At 35.1% G+C, this 24,994-nt stretch overlaps 2 protein-coding genes across 3 annotated transcripts in view; one reads left to right on the top strand and one right to left on the bottom strand.

Annotated features, from left to right (window-relative positions):
* LOC123554741 (alanine--tRNA ligase, cytoplasmic-like) overlaps window positions 1–24,394 on the top strand; it is a 47,423-nt gene extending 23,029 nt beyond the window's left edge. For both annotated transcript variants that reach the window (XM_045345047.2, XM_045345048.2), the window contains exons 17-23: window positions 1,766–1,851; window positions 2,660–2,768; window positions 3,290–3,400; window positions 3,733–3,852; window positions 4,711–4,782; window positions 5,558–5,653; window positions 21,229–24,394. In XM_045345047.2, the coding sequence (XP_045200982.2) occupies window positions 1,766–1,851; window positions 2,660–2,768; window positions 3,290–3,400; window positions 3,733–3,852; window positions 4,711–4,782; window positions 5,558–5,653; window positions 21,229–21,408 (774 nt within the window). In that variant the 3' untranslated portion in view covers window positions 21,409–24,394. The remainder of the gene's footprint in view (window positions 1–1,765; window positions 1,852–2,659; window positions 2,769–3,289; window positions 3,401–3,732; window positions 3,853–4,710; window positions 4,783–5,557; window positions 5,654–21,228) is intronic.
* On the bottom strand, window positions 7,079–19,746 carry LOC123554742 (uncharacterized). Its single transcript, XM_045345049.2, has 7 exons — window positions 17,751–19,746; window positions 15,998–16,098; window positions 14,495–14,721; window positions 12,717–12,800; window positions 11,143–11,704; window positions 9,326–9,550; window positions 7,079–8,611 (listed from the first exon to the last, which is right to left on the bottom strand). Exons 1-7 carry the CDS (start codon window positions 17,869–17,871, stop codon window positions 8,366–8,368), a joined length of 1,566 nt encoding a protein of 521 aa, XP_045200984.2. The 5' UTR covers window positions 17,872–19,746; the 3' UTR covers window positions 7,079–8,365.
* Window positions 24,395–24,994: the final 600 nt, after the last annotated feature.

The following is a 24,994-nucleotide window of genomic DNA, read 5'->3' as shown; positions in this document are numbered from 1 at the left end:
TAGAGGGATTTTGATGTAACTTGGCACAATTATACACCATCATGAGACGAAGTGTCTTGCGCAGTTTCCTTCTTTAAAATTACTTCCCTTTGTTGTTACTATAAATAGTTTATATTGTAACTTTTTCATTACTAGACGTAGGGAAAAATGGAGACCACTTTTCTGTAGTTCAACATGCATGTTACATCCAATTTTGAGGTGTATTTTGACCAATCTCTACCTGGTAAGGATTTCTGTGTGGACTTACAATTTTTTTTTTTGTATTTTTTTTTTTTTTTTTTTTTAAGATTAACTTCCCTTAGTTGTTACTATAAATAACTTATATTGTAACTTTTTTATAATTGACCGTAGGGAAAAACCAAGACCACTTTTCTGTGGTACAACATAGTTGTTACTTTCTAATTTTAGGTGTATTTTAAGGTATCTCTACCTGGTAAGGAGTTTTTTTGTGGACTTAGAAAAACAAAAGAATTACAATGATTACTAAACAACCACAAAATTAAAATTACATCTGCAAATACAGGTGCTAGAGTAAAGAAATTTGCTTTGAAGGGCGTATATTGTGACATTCTGGCACTCTTGTTTATTCTTATGAAAAGTGTTGAAAACCTGGTTTCGTGGCATTGCCGCGTTTCTTGTTTCAAATTAAAATGGGTATATCTCCATAACTAATGAAGATACTGATCTGAAATTTCATTTATGTCAACAGATTTATTTGGCAGATCCTTCTTTTGTTCACTTACAATATTTATTTCTTTTAATTACTTCCCTTTTACGTTACTATAAATAGCTTATTTTTAGTAACTTTTTTGTTATTAGCCGTAGAGAAAAACCAAGGCCACTTATCTGTGGTACAACATGGACGGTACCTCCAATTTTTAGGTGTTTTTTGACATATCTATACCTTGTAAGATTTTTTTTCTTTTTGGTTAAATTTTTTCGCTTTGTTGTTCCTGTCCTTTGGACTTAGATATTTTTTCTGAGGACCTTCTTGTCCTCAAGTGCAATGATAACAGGTGAGCGATATAGGGCCATCATGGCCCTCTTGTTTCTGCCAGTTGGAATCCTCGTGATTTATTTGGTGTTCTTTGGTTATTTACGTTCCGAAAGAAAATGTAACCAATCGGATGAACGTTGTTATCTGTAGACCATTTAGATCCAAGTTTAAGGTGAATTCTGATGAAATGTTATTTGTTATTTCATTTTCCACAAAATTTGAAATGTAAATGACCCTTAATCTCTAGAAAAATGGAGGTCCATAACCCTAGAAAATCCCTAACAGGCTTGTCTAGAGGTACGGATCCGATTCTAGAGGTACGGATCTGTACCCCTAGACACTTCCAGCATGGTAAGTGTTAATGACTTCACAGTACATACAAATTAGTAAAAGGCTTTTTATGCATAAATGATCGAAAACATTACTTACTTGTATGTGAAAAGTTTTCCAGGCATGTGTGAGTTTTTTTGATAAACATTGAAAGAGTATTTGAGCCGCACTTTGAGAAAAGCAACATAGTCCGTTTGCTACCAGCATGGATCCAGACCAGCCTGGGCATCCGCACAGTCTGGTCAGGATCTATGCTGTTCGCTTTCAAAGCCTATTGCAATTAGAGAAACTGTTAGCGAACAGCATGGATCTTGATCAGACTGCGCGAATGCGCAGCCTGGTCTGGATCCATACTGGTCGCAAATGCACTATGTTGGTTTTCTCATGGTTCGACTCATTTCAGTTCTCAAAGAAGAATGATTTTATCATTTGTTGTAGGTATACCCAAGTCATGTATACGCAGTGTCTGTTGAAGGTCATTCGGGAAATAAATCTTGCATATCGAATGAGCTGTGTGGGGGAACGTGAGTATACCAAGATCAATAACGAACATAGTATTTAGAAATGAAGTAGGATGTCAAGTCCCTGTGTGATAAGTACTCAGTAAATTCTTGTTTAAAAGTACCAAATTCACAATTGTACTGAGAAAATTTTAGTAAAGTAACGTAGTTTTAAGAGTCTGATGTCAAATTGTTTAATTGCATTAAGGAGACTCTGAAAGTGCATGAAGAAATAACGTTTGTTGATGCAGCTGACACAACAGGTAAATAAGAAGGAATGAATTGCAGCTTAGTACTTAGAATCTGGCTGTAGAGTACAGATCATTGGACAGCGAAGGTTCTACCATAGCTTAGCATGCTCGATTCTTGCAACATGCAATAAAATGTAGTATTGTGTATGGCAATGTGATGCATTTAAACTAGTGATTGTTGTGGCCTTATAAAGGTTTGTCTTCAAGTTAGGGTAAGTTCATGTGTAGAATTCGTTTGGACTGTTCATGTAGCTGTTAAATCATTTTTTTGATGCTGATATTTGAAGCTTGACTTATTTATTCATTTTACGGAAGGTCGAGAGGGCTAAGATGCTTTCCTACGGAGGTGAAGGCCCCAGGTTCGATTCCTGGCTACTCCCATTGCGGTGTGTCCTTGGGCAAGGCACTTCATCACGTTTTGCTTCAGTCAACCCAGCTGTAAATGGTACCAGCAAATTGCTGAGGGTAAGATACAATTGGTTTTAACTGTTCTTAAAATAGGGTCGCTCGAAAGCTCTACAGAGCTTATGTTCATTGTTCCACAAAGCGATGGTAAATAAAATTTACCTTTACCTTTTCAGCCATGTGTTGAATACAGGTGACATTGAAGATTTCTGTATAACTAGTGTTCAAGGTCAAGGCAGTGGTACTAAAAGTATTGTATGCCTCACAGCAGAACCAGCTAGGCAGGTAAATAGTATACACTACATGTATTACCTATTACATGGTATAAATGTTGCAGAAAAAATGTCACAGGATCACAATGTGTGGCATATGTTCTTCGTGATGAATTGATAAAAAGACGTTATTTTGTAAGTCATTTCATCATCCACCTCTCATTCATGTGTAGAAGTTGACAGTTACTTGTGGAGAACATGGTAATTACTGGTACATAATCCAGAAACACTGAATAGATGAACGGCCAGTGAAATACTGTTGAAAAATGGTGCTAACTCCAGAATAAATAATTCTGTTTCTTTTGTTGCATAGATGTTCAAAAATTCTCTGTGCAAAGTAAGTTAATTTTTTGCAAGGCAGGGAGCAAAATGCTTGAGTTATCTCAGGTTTTGAGAAAATCGAAACATAGAAAATATAAGAAAAATTTGTCAATGACCACATATAATTGCTGTAGCTATGGATGCTCAGATGAGCATTGGTTCACTTTATTAACAGAGTATTCTGTTAGGAATGAATTTCTCTTTATTTTTAAGGCTAAACAAACAGCTGAGCAAGTGGAATTGTTGTATCGTGACCTGGCTACGTCTGTAAAACAAGATGGAGAATTAAAACACAGTACAGAGTTACAGAAACAGATAAATACGGTATGACATTCAGATAAATATTGTTTTACATCAGGATAAGTAAGGGTTTACATTAAAACACACAAATTTATGTATCTGCAAAATAGGTATTTTTCCCTAGATGCAAAATTTACATTAAACCCCACATATTCATGTCTCTAAAAAATAGGTATCCTTAGATACAAGTTTACATTAAAATCCACAAGTTCATGTCACTGCAAAATATGTATTTTTCCCTACATGCAAAATTTAATGCCCAGTATTTAATAGGATGTTTTATGGTATTCTAGACTTTTTTTCTAAAACTTAAATAAAGTTTATTGATATATTTCATGCATTTTACAAAACTGCAGGTTCTAGGAACAAAAGTGTTACCAAAGTTGTTCAAGGACAAGATGATGACAAAAATGGCGGCTATTGGAATGGACATCAACACAGCGCTTAATAAACAAGCTTTCAGACAACTACATGAGGTCAGTATCACACGGTCTTGTTTTATTTACATTTCATAGACCTGCTAGACTGAATGAGGGATGTATTTTTGTTTAAGTATGCACACACAGTTTAGCTCAGAAGAGCACAAGACTCACAATCTGGGGGATCAGGGGCTCCGACCCTAGGTGAGGCAGATGTTTCTACATTACATACTTCTGTTTGACTGTGAGGAAAGTAACTGCAAAATGAAGCTAGGCTCATGTGTACTGCCAGTATTTTTTTACACAATAGTAGGAAAGGGACTTTATTTTCTTTATCTTGTATTTTTTTATAGGTCTTAATTGCCCAGAGTGATATGGGCTTTTTAATCTTACAGTAAATTTTATAGTACCAATAGATCAGTAGCAAAACCAGTGCTTTTTAGCTCATCTGATTTTTAAAAAAATTTACACGGTACTGTCGCCACTTGATCTTTGTCATTGGCGTTGGTTGAAATTTCTGTTTATGTCCACCTTTTCTGAAAAAATGTAAGAGCTATAGCTTTGAAACTATGCACACTTGTTTATCATTATTAGATAACTAAGTTAGCCAAGAAACATAACTCTGATATGCATTTTGTCAGAATAATTGTCCTTTTTGTACTTAGAAAATCTGAACTATTTTCTTACATTTTGTTTACCACTTGCAGTCAAGCGATGGTACTCACAGGGGGTGCTCTTGTTAAACTATCTTAAAGCAAGGAAAGTTATACTGGTATCTTGTGTTTCATTCAAAAGTGATTATGTACCGGTAATAAAATTTTGAAGTTACGTGTTTGTACATAGTCAAAAATGCACTGGACCGTAAAAACATTGTGGTATATGTATTAACATTATGAATTTTTATAAATTTTGCAGGATCTGAGTGCTAGAATGAGTAATGAAGAAGACTATATTGTACATCAATTTTCTATGAAAGTGCTACCAAAGGTATCAGTTTAAATGGAATGTGTACAGTGTTTTTGAATTAAAATTACACAATTTAAACGTTCCATAATGATGCATATTTACAAGAATCACATATTATTATATAACTGGGGCTGTGCCCTCATTATATAATTCCTTTGCATCTGAACTCCAACAAAGATTTTATACATGAGCAAATCACTAAATGAGAGAGTTTATTTTGATTCTAACATAGCCAAGGATTCTAAAGTACACCCTTGATGACATTCATTACATATTTGCCTGTTTTCAGTTGGTTTCTTTTCCAGCGCGCTGCTATGCCATTTTAAGCTGTGACGTAATAATTGTGACGTCAGAAAAATGAATTGTGAATAATAACACACAGTTTTCAGCCTTCTTTGTATAATAGGAAAATGATTCATGTCTTGTTAGAATGGACTGTAGATTCAGTTTTTTGTGTCACTCTGGTTTTGGATCTTGTGAATTCAAAATTAACTGTAATTTCGGGTGTAATGCCCTTTCCTGTTTAAAACTGTTTTAGTTTTTCAGTGGCAGAATTTGCAAACTTTGATAAAAATAACATCTTAGCAAATATTATTGAACAAATATTAACTGACACCAAGCTGATAAACAGGTTTGGAACAAAATATACCCCTTTCTGCCCATTTTCAATTTCCTTCTGTCTGATATTCAATACTTCCATCATCTGTCAAATGTCAAATGCTGTACATGTATATTTGTTTCCATGACAGATAATATTTACTTATATTTTTGCTATATTGGTAGTTTTTTGTTTCAGCTAAATAAAATGATGAAATCTTTGAAAATATTAAAGCCTTTGATACTGGTGGTGGAGACATCCAATAATACAGTGGCTTATATTGCTTTTCCCAAGGTATGTTTGTATCATTTCTTTGTAATAGTACCGTCTCGAAGTGTTTAACCACTTATCTTTAACTAGGTTAATACTCATTACTCATTTAAGGCTCATAATGCCTTTGTTATACGTCTGAAGGGGTGTATTCTCTAGTTATTTGGCCAAAAAAGTTAACTGTTCTGGGTAATTGTGACCTTGACCTTTGACCTACTGACCTAAAAGTCAATAGGGGTTATCTGCTGGTCATGATCAACCCCCTTATTAAGCTTCATGATCATAAGCCGAAGCATTCAGAAATGGTTTAACTGTTTTGGATCATTGTGACCTTGACCTTTGACCTACTGGCCTAAAGATAATAAGGGGTCATCTGCTGTTCATGATCAATGTACCTTTTAAGCTTCGTGATTATAGTCCCAAGCATTCTTAAGTTATTGTCAGGAAACAGTATAACTGTTCCGGGTCACTGTGACCTTGAGTTTTGACCTGCTGACCTCAAAAATAATAAGGGGTCATCTGCTAGTCATTGTCAATGTCCCTGTTCAGCTTTGTGATCCTAGGCCCAAGCATTCTCAAGTTATTGTCAGGAAAGGTTTAACTGTTCTGGGTCACTGTGAATCTAAGATCACATTTGATACTGAGGTCATTTATGACTCGTAAATGACCCATACTGTTAAATCATTAATATTCGTTGGGGATTAATTTTCGAGGATTTCTTGGTTGAGTCAATCCACAAATTTTAATCCCAACGAACAAGTAAAATTCTCATTCATTTTATGTTCAAAAGTTGAAATCCACGAATTTATATCCCCACGAAATTGCGGTTTTGACCAAAACCACGAAATTTCATGCCCACGAAATTAAATGATTTTACAGAAATTATTAACTTGGGGTTAGTATGTCAAACGTCCAGTGCACATTGACCAAATAATTTGTGTTTCTTGTGGAATTACTGAATGCATCAAGTGAAGCATTTCATGTTCTACAAGCTCTTGTTACTTTTACATTAGACCTGCACTTTGTGTTGTGAGTTATTGTGATTTATTTTTTGTCTGACTCAGTGTGTCCATCTGTCCCACTCTTTTTTGTTTGACTGTCAATATGTCTGTCTGTCCAACTTTTTTCTTAAACAGACTGATGAGTTGGGACAAAACTTTACAGAAGTGATCATAAGATAGAAGTTACAAATGTTTTTGATTTGTCATCACAAACATGTAGCAGGGAATTTTGTGTTCAATGGACACATTAGTAGTCTTGATTTACAGACTGATTGGAGTAATACCTGTCCATTCTATAAAATAAGCAAGCTGGATTTTTCTTGTCAACATTTTTTACTTTACCTTGTTGTATATATTGCTGTTATGACTTCCAGTTAGTTGTGAACATGGATAACTTATCAACAACACTTGGTGAACTTCTGAACTGTTTATTCAATCAACATCAATATAAAAATCACAGTAAAACACTTACAGTATAAGGTAAGGTAATGGTCCCATGATGGCAATTAAGGTAAGGTAATGGTTTCATAATGGCAATATACAATTTCCGTACATTTACATATTCTCTGTATGCGATGTCGGCATTCTGTGGTTTTTACAGAAAGCTATGGGCGCGTTGAGCTATATGTACCTCTGAAGAATGCCGAATAACCTTATGAGAATATGTAATTACAAGAAAGAAGTTAGGAGTGAGAAAAATATACAGGAGAATAAAAACGACTAAAATAAGACATAATAGCATAGAAATACTGTAAAATCATTAATATTTACAGGGGACTAATTTTCATAGATTTCATGGTTGCGTCAATCCAACAAATTGCGTTGCAACAAACAAGCAATGTTCCCATTCTTTGACCTTGATAAGTATATATCACAATAAAGCACATTTAACAAGCAAATAAGGCATACAGTTTTAAAGCACTTCTTACACATAAGACATTCAGGGTAAAACACATTTAACAAGCAAATAAGGCATACAGTTTTAAAGCACTTCTTACACATAAGACATTCAGGGTAAAACACATTTAACAAGCAAATAAGGCATACAGTTTTAAAGCACTTCTTACACATAAGACATTCAGGGTAAAACACATTTAACAAGCAAATAAGGCATACAGTTTTAAAGCACTTCTTACACATAAGACATTCAGGGTAAAACATATTTAACAAAGCAAATAAGGCTGTAGTTTTAAAGCACTTCTTACACACAAGACATTCAGGGTAAAACATATTTAACAAAGCAAATAAGGCTGTAGTTTTAAAGCACTACTTACACACAAGACATTCAGGGTAAAGCACATTTAATAAGCAAATAAGGCATACAGTTTTAAAGCACTACTTACACACAAGACATTCAGGGTAAAGCACAAATTACAGGTAAAAAAGGCATACAGGGTAAAAATTCAGGTTACTAAGAAACAAGACATACAATGTAAAATCATTACTTTCACACAAATAAGACGTACAATGTGAAAACAAATTAAATAAATCGGGATAAAATACAGTTACAAATAAGCAAACAGATTAAAATTACAACTTGTGAACCAATAAAAGGTACCGGATAACACACAATTTACTAACAGATAAGGCATAGTGATAAATAAGCACAGCTTCACAGTTAACACAAAGTGTATTCAAATTTCTGTATTAAATATTAGGTTAATGGTGATCACCAATTCTGAGAGCACTGTTTGATATTTTTCCCTGTTCTATCCACATAATGTTAAGTTTGGTATTAAGATGATGTTTGTTTTTTATTCTCTTCTTTGTATAAATCTTTCTGACTACGGATGAATCTCTTCAGAACTTGTATCTGGACAGGACTGCAAGGGAGGTAATTCTTATCAACAGCTGTAAGAACGGGATTACCTTTACTGTCACAATAGGGTAGGCCATTGTGGTCAAAACCATCAAAGATGTTGGAAATAATGGAGGTTGGCACTTCATCTAGCACTCCATAGAGGAAGATTCTTCTCTTGATCTGTAATGGAACATAAAAAAAATTGTTAATTACAGTATGAAACAGTGATAATTACAGCAAAAAATAAAACTTCTGTTACTATTTTGCACATACTGAGTTTCACAAACACTTGGTACATTAAATTTTGTAAGTACATGATCATTACCAAATTCTTTACTTGATTCAACAGTTAACCAATATTCTTTATCCAGTATCTATAAATTTTTGGTCTAACAGAGTTTTTATTGCAGCAAAAAAACTTTCTCATGACTGTCAATTGGTCATGATATGAAGAAAGTTTTAATAAAATTGTGAGAGTCGATCTTAGGCTATTTATTTGTACTATGTAGAATCAGCCACTTCTTGAGGGGCATTTTGAATTTTGATTTTACACTATAGTGTTTTTGCGAATGTTTTGTGTTTCCAACACACTCATTCAGAACTATCATAGCTGAGGGAATGAGAATCTGAGCACTTTGAGGATTGGAAAAATTCCCTGTCTGCTTGAGGCAGACATGTAAGAAATGGCTTGCAATTACAGGATTTCAAAGATATTGTAATTTACAAAGTTAACAGTGTCATAATTACGAGTTGCAGTGCCCATGTGTAGATTGTTTTTCCCGTGGGAACAGATAGGGTGATCTTCTGCAAGGAAAATTTTGTCTTTTCCTGCAAAGTAGGCAAAAAATAAAACTCAGCAAATTTTTTCCCCAAGTGTCTAAAAAATAACCTTACCATCATTCTGACTTTAGCCATCGCAACAGCTCTGTAGTCTAGTTTGTGTTTATGTTTTTCTATGTATTGTCCATTTTCCCGATTTATAAGCCAAGTGCGACCCTTTTCACCATCGTGGCTAAATGGTGGTTGTTTATTATACACTAAGCTGGCCTCACATTCTGTACCATCGGGGGAAGTCTCCATACAGTGCCAGTATGTTTTATTGTTAGCTGAGTCTTCAATCTATGGGAACAAATACAAAAAAAAAAGATAATGCATTTTTGCTTTGTATTAAACATTATTTCAAAGTTAGTTTATACCTGTATATTTTTTATGGATCGTAGGGAAGGTTCGTGCAACAAAATGTTAACCCTTATCATGCTGGACACGATTGGTTCTGCCCTTGCGACTAGTGCAGATCATATCAGCCTGCACATCCATGCAGCCTGATCATGATCTGTACTGTTCGCCATTCAGTCAGTATCTTTTTGGTAAACACCCCTAATAACAGTTAATAGTACTGTCCAAATTGAAAGATGGACAAGTTCATTGCTGATATTTAGCAGGGTAAGGGGTAACTATGCTCCATGACTTCTTCCTGGATTTCATAACAGTACTAGAGCCTTGGAAAGCACTTTTAGGAACAGCAGTCAAATTCTACTCTTAAATGTATTCAAACCCGTGTCCTCAGGGTCAGGAGCCTGGGGCTCTACCACTGAACCATTATGCTTCCCTTCTTGTATAAGGTAGACATCATAAAGTAATCCTTTTCATTTAGATATTATTTTGTAATTTGTATGTCATGGTAATTTATAAAGGGAAAACAAGTGTAAAAAGATATGCTATTGTTCTGCTGTTGAAAGTGAATGACATGTAAATAATGAATAACCACTGATTACAATTTCACTAAAAAAAATCAGGTCTAAAAGACATTGGGTCAGAAACCATTAGACTTCCATCTCTTATATGGAGAAGTTGGCAGTTACTGTGAAATCATTTAAATTCGCTGGCGTGAAATTTCGCACAAACGTGAAAAGGGACTGTTCCGCATTTTCAATTTTAGAAATGAAAAAATAAAGTTAAAAATCAATAATAGCGCGGTCTTAAATTCGCGCATCGGTCCTAGCGCGAAATACGCGAAAATTCGTCCTATGTGAATAAAAATGATTTCACAGTACTTGCAGAGAACAGGTTAGTACAGACACAGGATCAAGGAATACTGGTTAGGTTAACTGCCCTCCATATCATAATTGAAGTACTGTTTTAAAAAATTGCACTAAACTCAAAACAGACAAACAAAAATCGTGTCAGTATCAATCTATGGGGGTAACTGATTTCAGCAAAGATCTATGCGAAACACAGATCGGAATCTTTCTTAATCTGGAAATAATCAATTCTGAATGAAGACGCATTCTTCGCAATTTACCGAATAAGTGTAGACTGTATAAAATCAATTACTATGAAATCATTTAATTTCCTGGGCATGAAATTTCGTGGTTTTGGTCAAAATGGCAATTTCGTGGGGATGTAAATTCGTGGATTTCAACTTCTGAACATAAAACGAGTGGGAATTTTACGTGCACGAAAATTTGTCCCTCACGAACATTAATGATTTCACAGTAATCAGGGTGATACATGATTTCACAACAAAACGGCCAGTTATGATTCTGTCGTGTATTGTTTCATTCATAGCAAGAATAAAACTGACAGTTTGTTTAACTTCTTGTATGTATCGGTTGTTTGCAGTAAGAAATTTCAGTTTGCTGGTATGTTCATTTCTTTTTTAAAGCCTCACATTATGATGGGAGATATTTTTGTAATGTACAGTAGTTTACCTTAGTTTGGAAAATGAATCCATCAGATGACACTAGTTGTGTGCCTGGTTTCTTCTGTCTAGGAAGACATGCCTCAATCTCATGGAAGACAACCTCGTCTTTGTCAGTAATGGATTGACTCAAAGTGATGTTGACTCCTGGCTCTGATTCAGCAATTGGATAAGAAGCTGGGGTTGGTGTGTTGGCTCCTTGCTCTGTTTCCAGAATTGGAGTTGTAGCTTGGGACTGCATGCTGGTTCCTGGCTCTGATTCATCAATTGGAGTTGTAGCTTGGGATGATGAGCTGGTTCCTGGCTCTGATTCATCAACTGGAGTTGCAGAAGGGAAAGCTGTATTGGTTCCTTGCTCTGATTCAACAAAGGGAGTGGAAGCTGAGGATGGTGTGCTGCTTCCTGGCTCTGATTCAACAATAGGAGTAGTAGCTGGGGATGTTGTTTTGGTTCCTGGCTCTGATTTCACTGTAGCAGTTGTGGCAGTTAGCCTCTGTATAATTGCAGTAGAAAGTGGTGCAGGGTTTGAGTCCTCATCATCTGTGGTGTCAGAACAGTAGCTATAGGAGAAACTGAAATAATGCAGAAATAGAGAATTCATATAGCAATATGTCTATCATTTACTTCAATTGGTCTCTCCCTTTTATGTCCAAAACTATGAATATTGTTTGATATAGTTATTACCATCCTTGGAGTTTTTTTTTTATAAATGATGTAACAGGAAAAAAACATTGATCAGACAGTACCTGATAAAAGTAGAATCAAATTCAGTAGACATACATGCAGGCCGATCATGGTCTGCACTGTTCGCTATTCCATCAGTAAATTTTCAGTTAACACCCCTTTGAATAATAAGTGGTACTGCCGAAATTGACTGATGTACCAGTCCATTTTAGAAATTTAGCAGGCTAAGGATTAAAGGATCCTTGAAGTTAGCCTGGGCGTTTCCCCTTGGGACATTTGGGTAAAAACCTAGTAAATATATTCAAAAATCCATACATATGTAGCCGGAAATTGAGATATTTCAACTGGGCAGAGTGCCCAGCTGAAAGGGCCTCTTGATAAACCTGAAGCTTAATATTAACCTTTACCCTGCTAAATTTCTAAAATGAACTGGTCCATCATTCAATTTGGGCAATACCATTCATTATCCAAGGGGGAGTTACTGAAAATTCACTGACTGAATAGCGAACAGTGTAGACCATGATCAGACTGCACGGATGTGCAGGCTGATCTTGGTCTGCACTGGTCGCAAAGGCAGAATCACTTGCCACCAGCAGACTAAGGGTTAAAGACTGAGCCTTATAAGAGATTTTTTTGTCTTTATTTATATTCAAACCTGTGTTAAAGACCACCTCTGAACAGAGACCACCTGGCTGTAAAGACCACAATCATGTTTTGTTTCCCATTTTAACATTTACAGTGTATTTTAACCTGTGAATAAAGACCACCTCCCAATAAAGACCACATTTTAGCTCTCCCAAGGGTGGTCTTTATATACAGGTTTGACTGTACATGTATGTAGCAAATTTGGGCTGTTGTCTGAAAAATTCTAACATCTTACTATATGAATAGGTGTCTTACCGTTTTGTGCTTGTTGGTATATGGAATGGCGTAGAAATGTTTTCAAAACTTAATTCTTCGTCAGTGTTGATGTCATTTGTGGATCTGAAAATAATATTTTTTGTTAAATAGAATGTAAAACTGCAAAAGACATGCAAAGATTACCAGTTCTAACAAAACTCTTTTGAACTATATACATATATATGATTTCACTGTTTCTGTGGCAACCAGTCATTTTTAGAAATGACAGTTATATAGAGATCTATCATGTCTTTGTCACTTTGTGCGATAAAACAATAAAAATGGTACTGATTCGGAGCTCAAACACCAGCCTTTTATTTGTATTTTAATGTCAATAAACTTATTTGCATATTCATGAATATTAATGAGAATGTTACAAAATGACTAAATTATGTGAAAGAATAGCATTTTCTTAGTTTTAAATCAATTTTAATGTATTGAACAGTTCTAATCTGGTCTTAAAAATGCCTCACTGTTTTCTACATTAGCACTTTGTTACTCTGGTGGTCATATGAGGAAGTCTTCCAGTTAGCTTGCAGAAGGTTGACGATACCGTATAGTGGGTTAATTTTGCTGGTTTTTATTTTTGCTTTTTCTGTGGGTCGAGGCTATCATGCAGAAATAAATTCCGCACATTTAAACTATCAGCAGAATTTTTTGACGCAGAAATAAACATTATTCACACCATATTGATTATGGTAGATTGCTTTTGTTATTGTATCAATCTATTGTCCACGAATGAATGGTTATATATGTATACCATTTCGGGCTTGCAATCTTTACAAGTGTACATCACAAAACATGCTAGGTTTATGAAAAGTTTGACAAATGTTATATAAATTTGGGAAAATAAAAATTAGCATTTTGCGAAATTTTAAAAAGAAGGACCTTATTCCCGATGGGGATGGATCACTATCAGAGCTATATCGTAAATTTTTCTACTAGGTGTTGCATTTTATGAAAATGTCTTTCAAAATGAATTACTGGTATTAGACCTATAGTATTTATTTTTAACTCTGATTTCTGATCACGCACGGTAATGAAAAGAAATCAGATTTAAACATAAATCAGCTGCACCAACTTCACTGTCCTAGATTCCGACCTACATAATGCTGACGAGAATGATATGCATTTGAGTCGTTGAGTATGAGGTAGTAAATGCGGTAGCTTTTTTCCATTCGCAGAATCTACTTCCGGTTTATGCAAACCGCAAAAATTAATTCCTGCTTTTCTCGAAGGTCGCAGAAATAAAAAACACAGAAATAAACTAGGCCCATTTTTGGACAAAACTGCAGAATTTTTTGCCTGCAGAATTAACCCGCGATACGATAATATTCAGGTGCCCACAAAGAATTAATGCCAAAGACCAGATTAGAACTGTTCAATACATTAAAATTGATTTAAAACTAAGAAAATGCTATTCTTTTACATAATTTAGTCATTTTGTAACATTCTCATTTAAAGCCACCTAAGCTGTGCCAGTGTGATTTAATATCCGGACCCAGTTGTTCGAAAGTTTAACAGGCGATTAAGCTAACAATTGATTAATTTTAAGGGTTGTATTTCAACATTTTAGAAGACTTAGAAAAACAAAGTAATGAGTTAAGGATTATGAGGGCTTAAATGTCTTTCAGTAAAATCAAAACATCATACTGATGTTTATCATAAAAGCAAATATTTTGAATCAAAATTTAATCGGCAGTTAGTTTAACAGCCTGTTAAAGTTTAGAACAACTTGGCCCTATGTCTCTATTTATATGTTATTAGAATTAACTTACATATCAGTTGGAGGCCCTTCCCTTTCAACATCCTGGATATCGCAGTTCAAACTGAACTCTCCAAAACTTTCAACATCCTGGATCTCGCAGTTGAGACTGAACTCTCCAAAACCATTGTTATCAGAGTCGTATTTCTTGTTGTTATCACTGGTCTGGGATAGCTGTTGGTTTGGTATCAGCAGTAGGGTCTTTTGTGTCTTACTCGGAGACTGCTGTTCATTGTTGACCTGTGTTAAAAACTGTCTATGTCAACATTTCTTGCAAATTGTAATAATAGTTATAATTTTTTCTGAACTACTGGTATTATCATGATTAACCCTTACCCTGCTAAATTTCTACAATGAACTTGTCCATCTTACAGTTTGGACAGTACCGTTAACTGTTAAAAGGGGTGCCTACCAAAAAGATACTGAGTGAATGGCGAACAGTGTAGTCTGATCATGATCTACACTGGGCGCTTAGGCAGAATCAGTCGTGTCCAGCATGATAAGGTTTAAGATTCACAAACCAGATTATGAATACTTCATGAACAGTTTAGGCATAGATTGTAATGGTAAACTTTTATCACAATTCAGATTATGAATACTTCATGAACAGTTCATGTATGTTCATGAATATCTGAAGGTTTATGAACATTGTCTCATAAGATTTACAGTAGTTGCTTTATAAAATCAGGAGTTGAAAACTTTTTATTTTTTCGTGTTCATTTATATAGCAAATTTAAGTAGTTATTTTAAAACTGATTGTAAGTGCCTCTTTCAGTAATTTTGACCAATTATTTATTGAAAACTGACTAGCTGTGACCGGCTAAAACTTTAGATCTCACTCAGAAAACAATGTAACAGTCTATGAGCCCATCAAGTACAAGCATCCCAGTACTAAAATGGACTTTATTTTAAAGGCACTGGCCTCCAGATTGTTTGACAACAACAAAAAGAAAATATATATCTGGAAATTAATGCTAAATTTCTTAAGAAGGCTTTGAAACTTAATTACTGACAGACTATATGTTATGGAAACACATGAGAATTAGTTTTTAACGTTTTACTCGAGTATTATAAATATCTATATTAACGCACATTAAGCACTAAATCCTCTATAGCGGTATTGGTCATGACAGCGAAAATTTGTTTATTTCAGCGGCGGTGCGGGTTCGATGCCCGACGCGGTCTTCTTCTTTTCTTGATTTGACATTTTTAAAATAGTTTAAAAACAAAAACTCATATTCTAATGTTCATAATATGACCAAACTTCAGTTTGAAAGAAAGATAATTTTTTAGCCAAAATCTGGAAGGCAGTGCCTTTAACATCATATGAGACACATGTTTTATTAGACAAAACCTGTTGATCACATACCTTGTGATTATGGCACAAGAAAGCCGGGTGTGACATAGTAAAATAAATGAAGCTTTTTGTCTGTTTGAAACCTTAAAAAATCAAGAAGCAGCCACAGTATATAAAATCACGGAAAAGTGTTTTAGGATGGTAATGTTTTGTATTTACCATTGACTGGTATTCACTGCAGAACTGACATGTCCATTGAGTAGGTTTCTCACCAAGGACTGTAGCTAGGTAAAACTCAAAATAAAACTTCTCAGAAACTCCTGAAAATAGACAGAAACATACATATATAAATGAAATTGTAGAAATGGCTTGGACAGTAAACTTAAACATTTAAAAATGTGTATAGGACTTGGACAAGTAAACATTCATATTATATTTACAATTGTACATAAAACTTGAGAAAAAGTCTGTATACACATATTTGAAATTGAAGATTTGGCTTGAACAAGTACGCATACACACGTTAAAATTGAACATATGGCTGAAACAAGTAAATATGCACATGTTTAAAAGTGAACAACAGGCTTATTAAGTAAGATTAGCATGGCTTCCTGGCTGAATGTTTTTTTTTTTTTAAATAAATACTGCAAACATTCTATAAGTAAATTTTAAGCCTCTAAAATAGCACATTTTTATCTCACGGCTGAACCATACATACCATAGCCTATGTTCAGAGCAAGGAGCCCATGCAAAGTGTAAATACCTCGCCACTACATGGCTCAGTATTCACGAATTGCACATACTCCGGTTAGTATAGCGATGCATCCCTCCACTTCCGTCTGTAACTATTACCGATTATATACCTATGAATTTTCTGTCTGATAGACTGATACAGAATTACTAATGAATACAAAACCCTTTATTAATCTCCCATTGGATAGGGGAAAATACTTGATCAATAATGATGTAATCTGGTAATGATGGTGAGTAGATGTTCCATGAATCAAAAAGGTCACAATTTCAAATGAGTTTTCAGTCTTATTTATTTAGATGATAAACATACGACAGGCCCTTTCAGAAAAAAAGTTTCCGAACAAGTTAGGCTCTTTCCGTGTAAAGGGCCCTTCCAGTATCTAGTCAAACCCCATTAAAATGGAACTTTAATCTGCAATGATGCAATTGGCTCTTGTGGATTTTGCCAGGTTGAATTACACTTGATGTAAGCACCCCCTTGGGATCTAGGCCTAGAAAAATCTGCTCAAGCCAAATACAACATATAAGATCTGTAGCAGTGTGTATATAATGTATATAATTAGTCTATGATATCGATTGTCCAATTAGCTCAGTTGGTAGAGCATCTGACTTGCAAGCAGAAAGTTGCAGGTTCGAGTCCTGTATCGGGCTGCACATTTTTCCGCTCCTATTGAGAACTGTTATAATAACCCTATTAGAAAATTTAGTAAATCTTACGTTGTTATAGATAGTAGCTGTAGGGAGTGCAGAAAGTATTTTATCTTCCATTTTTGACAAAAAACACGTTGGCTGAGTGTGGGCATTAACTATGGTTTAATCACAGGTTTGCTTATGCCCTTGTGTTGATGTGTAGCTCTTTTTATCATTAAAAAAACTTTCTGTTGGCTTTGTTAAATTAAAAATGGCAAACTATAGTCCACGTATTACGGGACTGGATTTAAAATCCTCCAAGCAAAAAGCAATTTGCAACATTTGTTAGATTGGAAAAGGATATTCTTTTTGGATTTTCCGACACCGTAAAGATTATATGACATCAAACCATCTTGATCTAAAGCAGCCCATGCAACAGGTGGGTTGAACTATAGTAAGAAAATGAACTACTTTTAGTAGGTGCCCGAACTCAGCCATTATCTGGGATATCAAAAATTATATTAAAGAAAAAAAAGTTTGAATCAGTGATGGCAAGAGTAAACGTTTTAAAATTTAATTTTGTGCTTACCTTCACTACACTTCTTATGTTGCCACTGCTCACAGCTGTTGCATAGCAACAACTCAGTGTCCTTGCCAACAACAGAATAGCACCTTAAACATGAAATATGACTCAATGACATGGTATCCATTGTCAAACACACTTTGGAATATATTCCTTGATATTATAACAGTTCAAGTTCAAGTTCAAATGTTATTGGCAAATCAGCAAATTACTCTCCTTTGGCCATTTACATTGTAATAGAAATATAACAGTAATAGTTACACAGATGAAATTATATTGAAAGAACACAACTTCACAATGGAGTGATTTGTTTTTTTTTTTTGGAAAATTAAGCTTTTTATATAGGTGAATTTTACTCATGACAATTACTGTCTCAGTTTTACTCATTTGATAGGAGTATCTCCGATGTTGCGTGAAAAACAAATCTAATTGGTTAAAATCTTTGCTTTATATTCCCTTCAATATTTGGAATAATTTAATTGGTAACAATTTTTACTTAATTAGGCGAAACATGATCTGAGGAAATTCTTTAATTGCTCTGTTGTTTACAGTTTGATAGTTTTGTCTAAAAGTAGATTTTTTAAATACTTCCATAGTATTTTGTTTCATTAATGAAGAACAAAGATAGACAATTACTTCAGGTGTGCAAACATTTGATTATTATGTCTCCCACCACACAGTGGTGTGGGAGACATATTGATTTACTCCTGTCTGTGTGTGTGTCTGTCAGTCTGTCACAAATCTTGTTCGCGCTCTAAGTCGAACATTTCTCATTCGATCTTCACCAAACTTGAACATAATGTGTTTGACCATAAGTCCTCGGCCAAGTTCAATAACTAGCCAAATCGGCCCAGGCACTTCGGAATTATGGCGCTTGAATTACCGAAAATCGGCCTTTTTACTCTTGTCCGTGCTCTAAGTCGAACATTTCTCATCCGATCTTCACCAAACTTGAACATAATGTGTTTGACCATAAGTCCTCGGCCAAGTTCAATAACTAGCCCAATCGGCCCAGGCACTTCATAATTATTGCCCTTGATTACCGAAAAATCGGCCTTTTTACTCTTGTCCGTGCTCTAAGTCAAACAGTTCTCATCCGATCTTCACCAAACTTGAACCAAATGTTTTTGACCATGACTCCTCGGCCAAGTTCATTAACTAGCCAAATTGCCCCAGGCACTTCAGAATTATGTCCCTCGAAGTACCCAAAATCAGCCTTTTTACTCTTCAAAGGTAAATTTATAGTGAGTAAACAGTATATAAAATCTGACTTACTATTTAGATGATTAGGCAGTTGTGGGAGATATGTGCTTTTCTCAAAAGCAGCTCTAGTGTTTCTTTTGAATATCTGATTCATCATTGATAAAAGAAATAAACATATTATGATAATCTTGTAGTGGAAATGGATTAATGAGTGCAGAAAATGAGATTTAATGTCAATTTAAATAAATGTTTTATTGTATGATAAATTATAGAATATTAGTTTTGTATTAAGAAATATGCCCAAGTTCTGTAGCGGAAATTTTGCGCATCTTTAGGAGCAGAATATTCTACTAAAGAACAAGTGCATAATATTCCACGCAAAGCTAATTATCTTTTTATAAAAATGTTTACATATTAATATTATGGTGGGCCGATGGTCTAGTGTTAACACCCTTGACTGTCAATCCAGAGGTCCGGGGTCCGAATCCTGGTCCAGGCACTGGAAATTTCTGAGATGCTCTTGAGTGTCTCTCACCTAACTGGAGGCCTGTACTGGTTCTTCCCAGGAAAGACGGCTTCGCGTGTATCGGTGCTATACACCGGGCACGTTAGAGAACCAGACTGTCCATTTGCAAAGAGCTAGGCTAAGTTAGCCGGACACGTCTGTATCTAAAACGTTCTCTCTGTCTGTTCTGGGGGCTTTATCTCACTCTGTCCCTCTGGTCAGATCGCTTTGTGTCTGTACTAGTGAGGATGAATTTCGCGCCCTGTGTGGATACGTCTGCTATATGTAAAGCGCCTTTGAACGTGTTTATCATGAAAAGGGTGCTATATAATCTGGTATAATAATAAAAAATAATAATCATAATTACAAAAATATTATGAATTTGTTCAGAAGCGTGAATAAAATCGACAATACTGACCTAAATAAGAAATTAACTCGACAACACTGTCACATTACAATGACGACAAGCGCCTGATACGGAATTCAGGCATCAGTATGGAAAAAAATATTAACGTCTCTCAGGTTCCACTGTAACTTAAGGATGAGTAAAAAGGAGAACTGTAAAATCATTAAATTTCGTGGGCATAAAATTTTGTGGTTTCGATCAAAACGGCAATTTCATGGGGATATGAATTCGTGGATTTCAACCTTTGAACATAAAATGAATGGGAAGTTTACTTGTTCGCTGGGATTAAATTTCATGGATTGACTCAACCACGAAATCCACAAAAATTAGCCCCCCACGAATATTAATGATTTCACAGTTTGTAATAATACACATTATACTGATTATAGTCCACCTTAGTTTTATGGTCATTTACCAGTGAGCTGTTGTGTTTGTTTGTATGTCAAACATTTTACTGTTAAAATTGGAAATTTCGTTTCATAAACAGACTCAATGAAACTTACAGAGGATGTATATGGCTGCAAGGTATTGGGACTGATCAGTAATGGCCCTTGACTTAAACAGTTTGCTGTTTTTCTCATTGTTAGTGCATAAGAAGTTACATTTATTTAACAATGTTTATAAAATTTGTACAGAATGTACATGTTTTTAAGATATCATCTCTCAGGTATGATATTTGGTGTGACTGCCTTCATAACTCTGGGTTTATGACCCCTGAATTGGTCAAAATCTCTGTATTACTTTAAACACCTTGAGAAATCTTCATGAAACTCTCAGAGTATAATAGTCCAGTTTATATCTATAAGATCATAGACAAATTTAGTTAAAAGGGTACAGTTGCTTAAGTTATGGTCCTAGAATAAGTTAAAAATCATTAACACATAAGATACCTCATTTCTTTGATCCACTCTATCCACATTATGGTCCAGTGTTACTATCGTAATACTGTCTTACTATGAAAGCAGGGATTGTGATTCCACGCTACTCTGCCTAAAATTACTGAAATGGGGATAATAGTCCCATGTATGGGTGCTTTAAATTACATCTGGCATGCTGAAGAGCAAGAGAAGCTTCTGGAATTTCAGCATCTTCAGTTTCTTGATCACTATCCTCCCACTAAAATAAGTAACAAACTTCTGGAGTTGCCAATATTATACTACCAAACACTTGGATGAGCAGATATAGGGTCATCATGGTTGTCTTTTCTTTCTGTTGCCATTGCAACCATAGTTCTATAAGAACCAGCTTCCATTTAGGTACCCATACTCCCTGAAATTTGGAAAAGCTTGTGGAACAAACTATTTTTAAGTTCGGAATTTCTCACCTTTTTTAGCAGCATTTTTTCTAATATTTCCTTTTATATTTTTCAGGGTCGTGAAGAAGAAAGGTCAGAAATGGTCAAAATGTTCTGCGAAGCTGTTTTTGGACGTGTAACACAGTCTGAGGATAATTACAAAGTTGTGTCACTAAAAGGAAAACATACTCAGATTTTTTTAGACTGGTCTTATAAATTAATGGAAAGTAGAAAAAAGGATGTTGTTAAGTCCTAGCAGCAGTTAGGACAAAATATTTAGACTTACTTTGTCGAGTTTGTTACATGATATATTTTACCAACACATTGCTACTTGATACATTTTACACACGCATATTTTAACTGCTCGTCACCTCAACGCAACAAAGTCGTAACTCAGTTTCTGTAAACTTTTCAGTACAGACAAAAAACATCTTATTTTAAAGAAAAATAATAATTACTAAGCAACTTTTTATGCCCCCCTTTGAAAAAGGAGGGGTATATTGTTTTGCAGATGTCGGTTGGTCTGTCGGTCGGTCGGTCGGTCGGTCGGAATGTAGACCTATCCGTTTCCGGATGATAACTCAAGAACGCTTGGGCCTAGGATCATGAAAGTTGATAGGGAGGTTGGTCATCACCAGTAGATGACCCCTATTGATTTTGAGGTCTGTATGTCAAAGGTCAAGGTCACAGTGACCCTGAATAGTAAAACGGTTTCCGGATGATAACTCAAGAACGCTTAGGCCTAGGATCATGAAAGTTGATAGGGAGGTTGGTCATCACCAGTAGATGACCCCTATTGATTTTGAGGTCTGTATGTCAAAGGTCAAGGTCACAGTGACCCTGAATAGTAGAACGGTTTCCGGATGATAACTCAAGAACACTTGGGCCTAGGATCATGAAAGTTGATAGGAAGGTTGGTCATGACCAGCAGATGACCCCTATTGATTTTGAGGTCAGTATGTTAAAGGTCAAGGTCACAGTGACCCTGAACAGTAAAACAGTTTCCGGATGATAACTCAAAAACGCTTAGGCCTAGGATCACGAAAGTTGATAGGGAGGTTGGTCATGACCAGCAGGTGACCCCTATTGATTTTGAGGTCAGTATGTCAAAGGTCAAGGTCACAGTGACCAGGAACAGTAAAATGGTTTCCAGGCAATAACTTGAGAACGCTTGGGCCTAGTGTCAGGAAAATTGATAGTTAGGTTGGCCATGACCAGCAGATGACCCCTATTGATTTTGAGGTCAGTATGTTAAAGGTCAAGGTCACAGTGACCCTGAACAGTAAAACAGTTTCCGGATGATAACTCGAGAACGCTTAGGCCTAGGATCACTAAAGTTGATAGGGAGGTTGGTCATGACCAGCAGGTGACCCCTATTGATTTTTAGGTCATTAGGTCAAAGGTCAAGGTCACATTGGCCAGGAACAGTTAAATGGTTTCTGATCTTCTTGTCCAAAACCATAAAGCCTAGGGCTTTGATATTTGGTATGTAGCAAAATCTAGTGGTCCTCTACCAAGATTGTTCAGATTATTTCCCTGGGGTCAAATATGGCCCCACCCCTAGGGTCACATGGTTTATATAGCCTTATATAGGAAAAAACTTTGAAAAACCTCTTGACCAAAACCACAGGGCCTAGGGCTTTGATATTTTGTATATGACATCATCTAGTGATCCTCTACTAAGATTGTTCAAATTATTCCCCAAGGGTCAAATATGGCTCCGCCCTGTGGGTCACGTGGTTTACATATACTTATTTACAGTGTGCATATAATTTCTGTTCCTTGTGCAATTACTAAATGCATCAAGGGGGGCATTTCGTGTTCGACGAGCTCTTGTTGAAATTTATTTTGCAACAGAAAAATAAATAAAGCAAGTACTTCAGTATAATTGAAACATAATTCAGGAATGCAATTTTGTGAATATTTTGAGTTACGACCTTGTTGCACTAAAACTGTGTATAATTTATGATATTTTTTTGTGCAACAAGGTCGTAAGTCATTACATTTCATTAGATGTTTAGATATTTTAATGTCAATAAAACATATTTAACAAAAATATCTGTTAAATATCCTGGTGACTTACACATCAGAAATAATTGTATTAAAAAAAGCCACTTTATTATAATAATAAAATATCTATATTCAAATTCTTTCAAAATTGCACTTTTGTGTTTCAAAATCTTTAATAAAATTACATAACATTATAATTATGCACATCTTCAGAGAATTTTTTTTAAATAAATCAAACTTTCTTTAGATAAAACATTTTGTTTGTTTTTTCAAACAGGTATTGAAATATCTTTGCCCAATACAGGTATGCACAAGGTAAGACAGGTAATAAAAACTTCTTAAGTCTAGCAATAATTATTATTCAGTTATTGGGGTTATTCAGTTTCTTACTTGTCATGACAAATTTGATAAAACTTGAATGTTTTCAAAAACAATCTATATCATGAATTAATAATTCAAAATTGTAACAATGTACTGAACTGTACATTTACTGAGGTTTACATCTGATAAACCAAGACCTGTAATGCATACAAAAAACAGAATTTTGGTTAGAAATTCCTTTTCTTTTCCTCATGTGAAAGGAACAAGTAAAATGTATGGTGCATACTTGGAATGAGGTTTTTTCTACAAAGTAACCAAGTCCACATACTTCTGCCATGGAATTTTTATGAATTCTGAACGCAACTGCTTATAAGTTGTAAACTACAAGGACCTTAGGTGTTGGAATTTCCCTCAAACGTAAATTCTGAAACAAACTCACATAATGTGTCTCACCTGAATAGTCAGTTTGGTATTCAAAAATATTTGGACTATCTGAATTCAGTCTCTGAGTATTTCAATGGAATTCCAGTATAATTTTTCTCTGTCAGTGTTAATATCAAAATTTTTGGTAACAGTTGACATGCTTTTAAAAGCAAAGAAATCCGTCTAAGGCATTTCTTTAACAATGTATGGGTGTTTAATGTGTGCCATGTGCACAGTAGCAGACCACTCTGGAGTGGAGTAAATTGGTTTTCTATCAGAGGTAGCTCTTTCTATGGTGTAATGAATTGAGTCCCCTTCACTCTGAGTATGCCCCTTTCCTAAGTATTTATGGGTATGGGTATTTACTTTTTCCCTCCTACACTTACCAAAACGATCAACATAACTTTTCCCCTCATTTTTACGTTTTTTTTGCAAGGTTTCTTTTCCAATTATCGGGATTTCTTGTTTTTTTTCGGCCCCTACTTGGTTTTTCATTCCCTTACGAAAATGAAATATGGAAACAAGCTGTCAATGATCTGGTAACAGTCTGTCAAAAGAAAGGTAACTGGAAATAATCTGATTCCTACAGGGAAACACACTTCCAAGAAAAAAAGTCAAGCTGAAAATAACATGGACACTATTTCCATATTATTTCCAGTTTCTGGGAATAACCTGCAAACTATATGACAATAAACTGGCTCATAACAATCAGCATGTAAACACACTGACAATATTGTCAGATTGTTTCCAGTGTCTGGAAGAAATCTGGCAGGAAAATGGCAAGAAACATAATTTTTATAATCAAATTGATATGGCAATACACTGGAATTGTAAACAAAAGCTGTTGGAGGACAGCAATGCCTCAACAGCCTTGTCATTTGAATGAAAACGAAAGTCGGAAAAGGGGAATAATCTTGTAAAAATGCAAAACAGGATTATGGAACCTGCACAGTGCATATCAGCTTATGAAGTGGACAAGTGTGTGAAGTTTCAATCCATTTCCATTAGTGAGTACTGAGATACCAGCTTACATACAAAAACTTAAGCAAAAAATTCTATGTGGAAAAAGGGGCATAATTTTGAAGAAA

The sequence above is a fragment of the Mercenaria mercenaria genome, chromosome 7, assembly GCF_021730395.1.
Source record: "Mercenaria mercenaria strain notata chromosome 7, MADL_Memer_1, whole genome shotgun sequence".
NCBI lineage: Eukaryota > Metazoa > Mollusca > Bivalvia > Venerida > Veneridae > Mercenaria > Mercenaria mercenaria.
Note: the sequence above shows the minus strand (reverse complement) of the source record. Positions and strands in the feature narration are given on the sequence as shown.

Excerpts from the sequence above, each read along its gene's own strand:
- LOC123554742 (XM_045345049.2), bottom strand. The coding sequence starts at position 17,871 with ATGGATACCATGTCATTGAGTCATATTTCATGTTTAAGGTGCTATTCT. Across the intron at positions 16,099-17,750 it reads ACATAAGAAGTGTAGTGAAG|GAGTTTCTGAGAAGTTTTAT; the intron begins GTAAGCACAAAA and ends GTCTATTTTCAG. Across the intron at positions 12,801-14,494 it reads GAAGGGCCTCCAACTGATAT|ATCCACAAATGACATCAACA; the intron begins GTAAGTTAATTC and ends TATTATTTTCAG.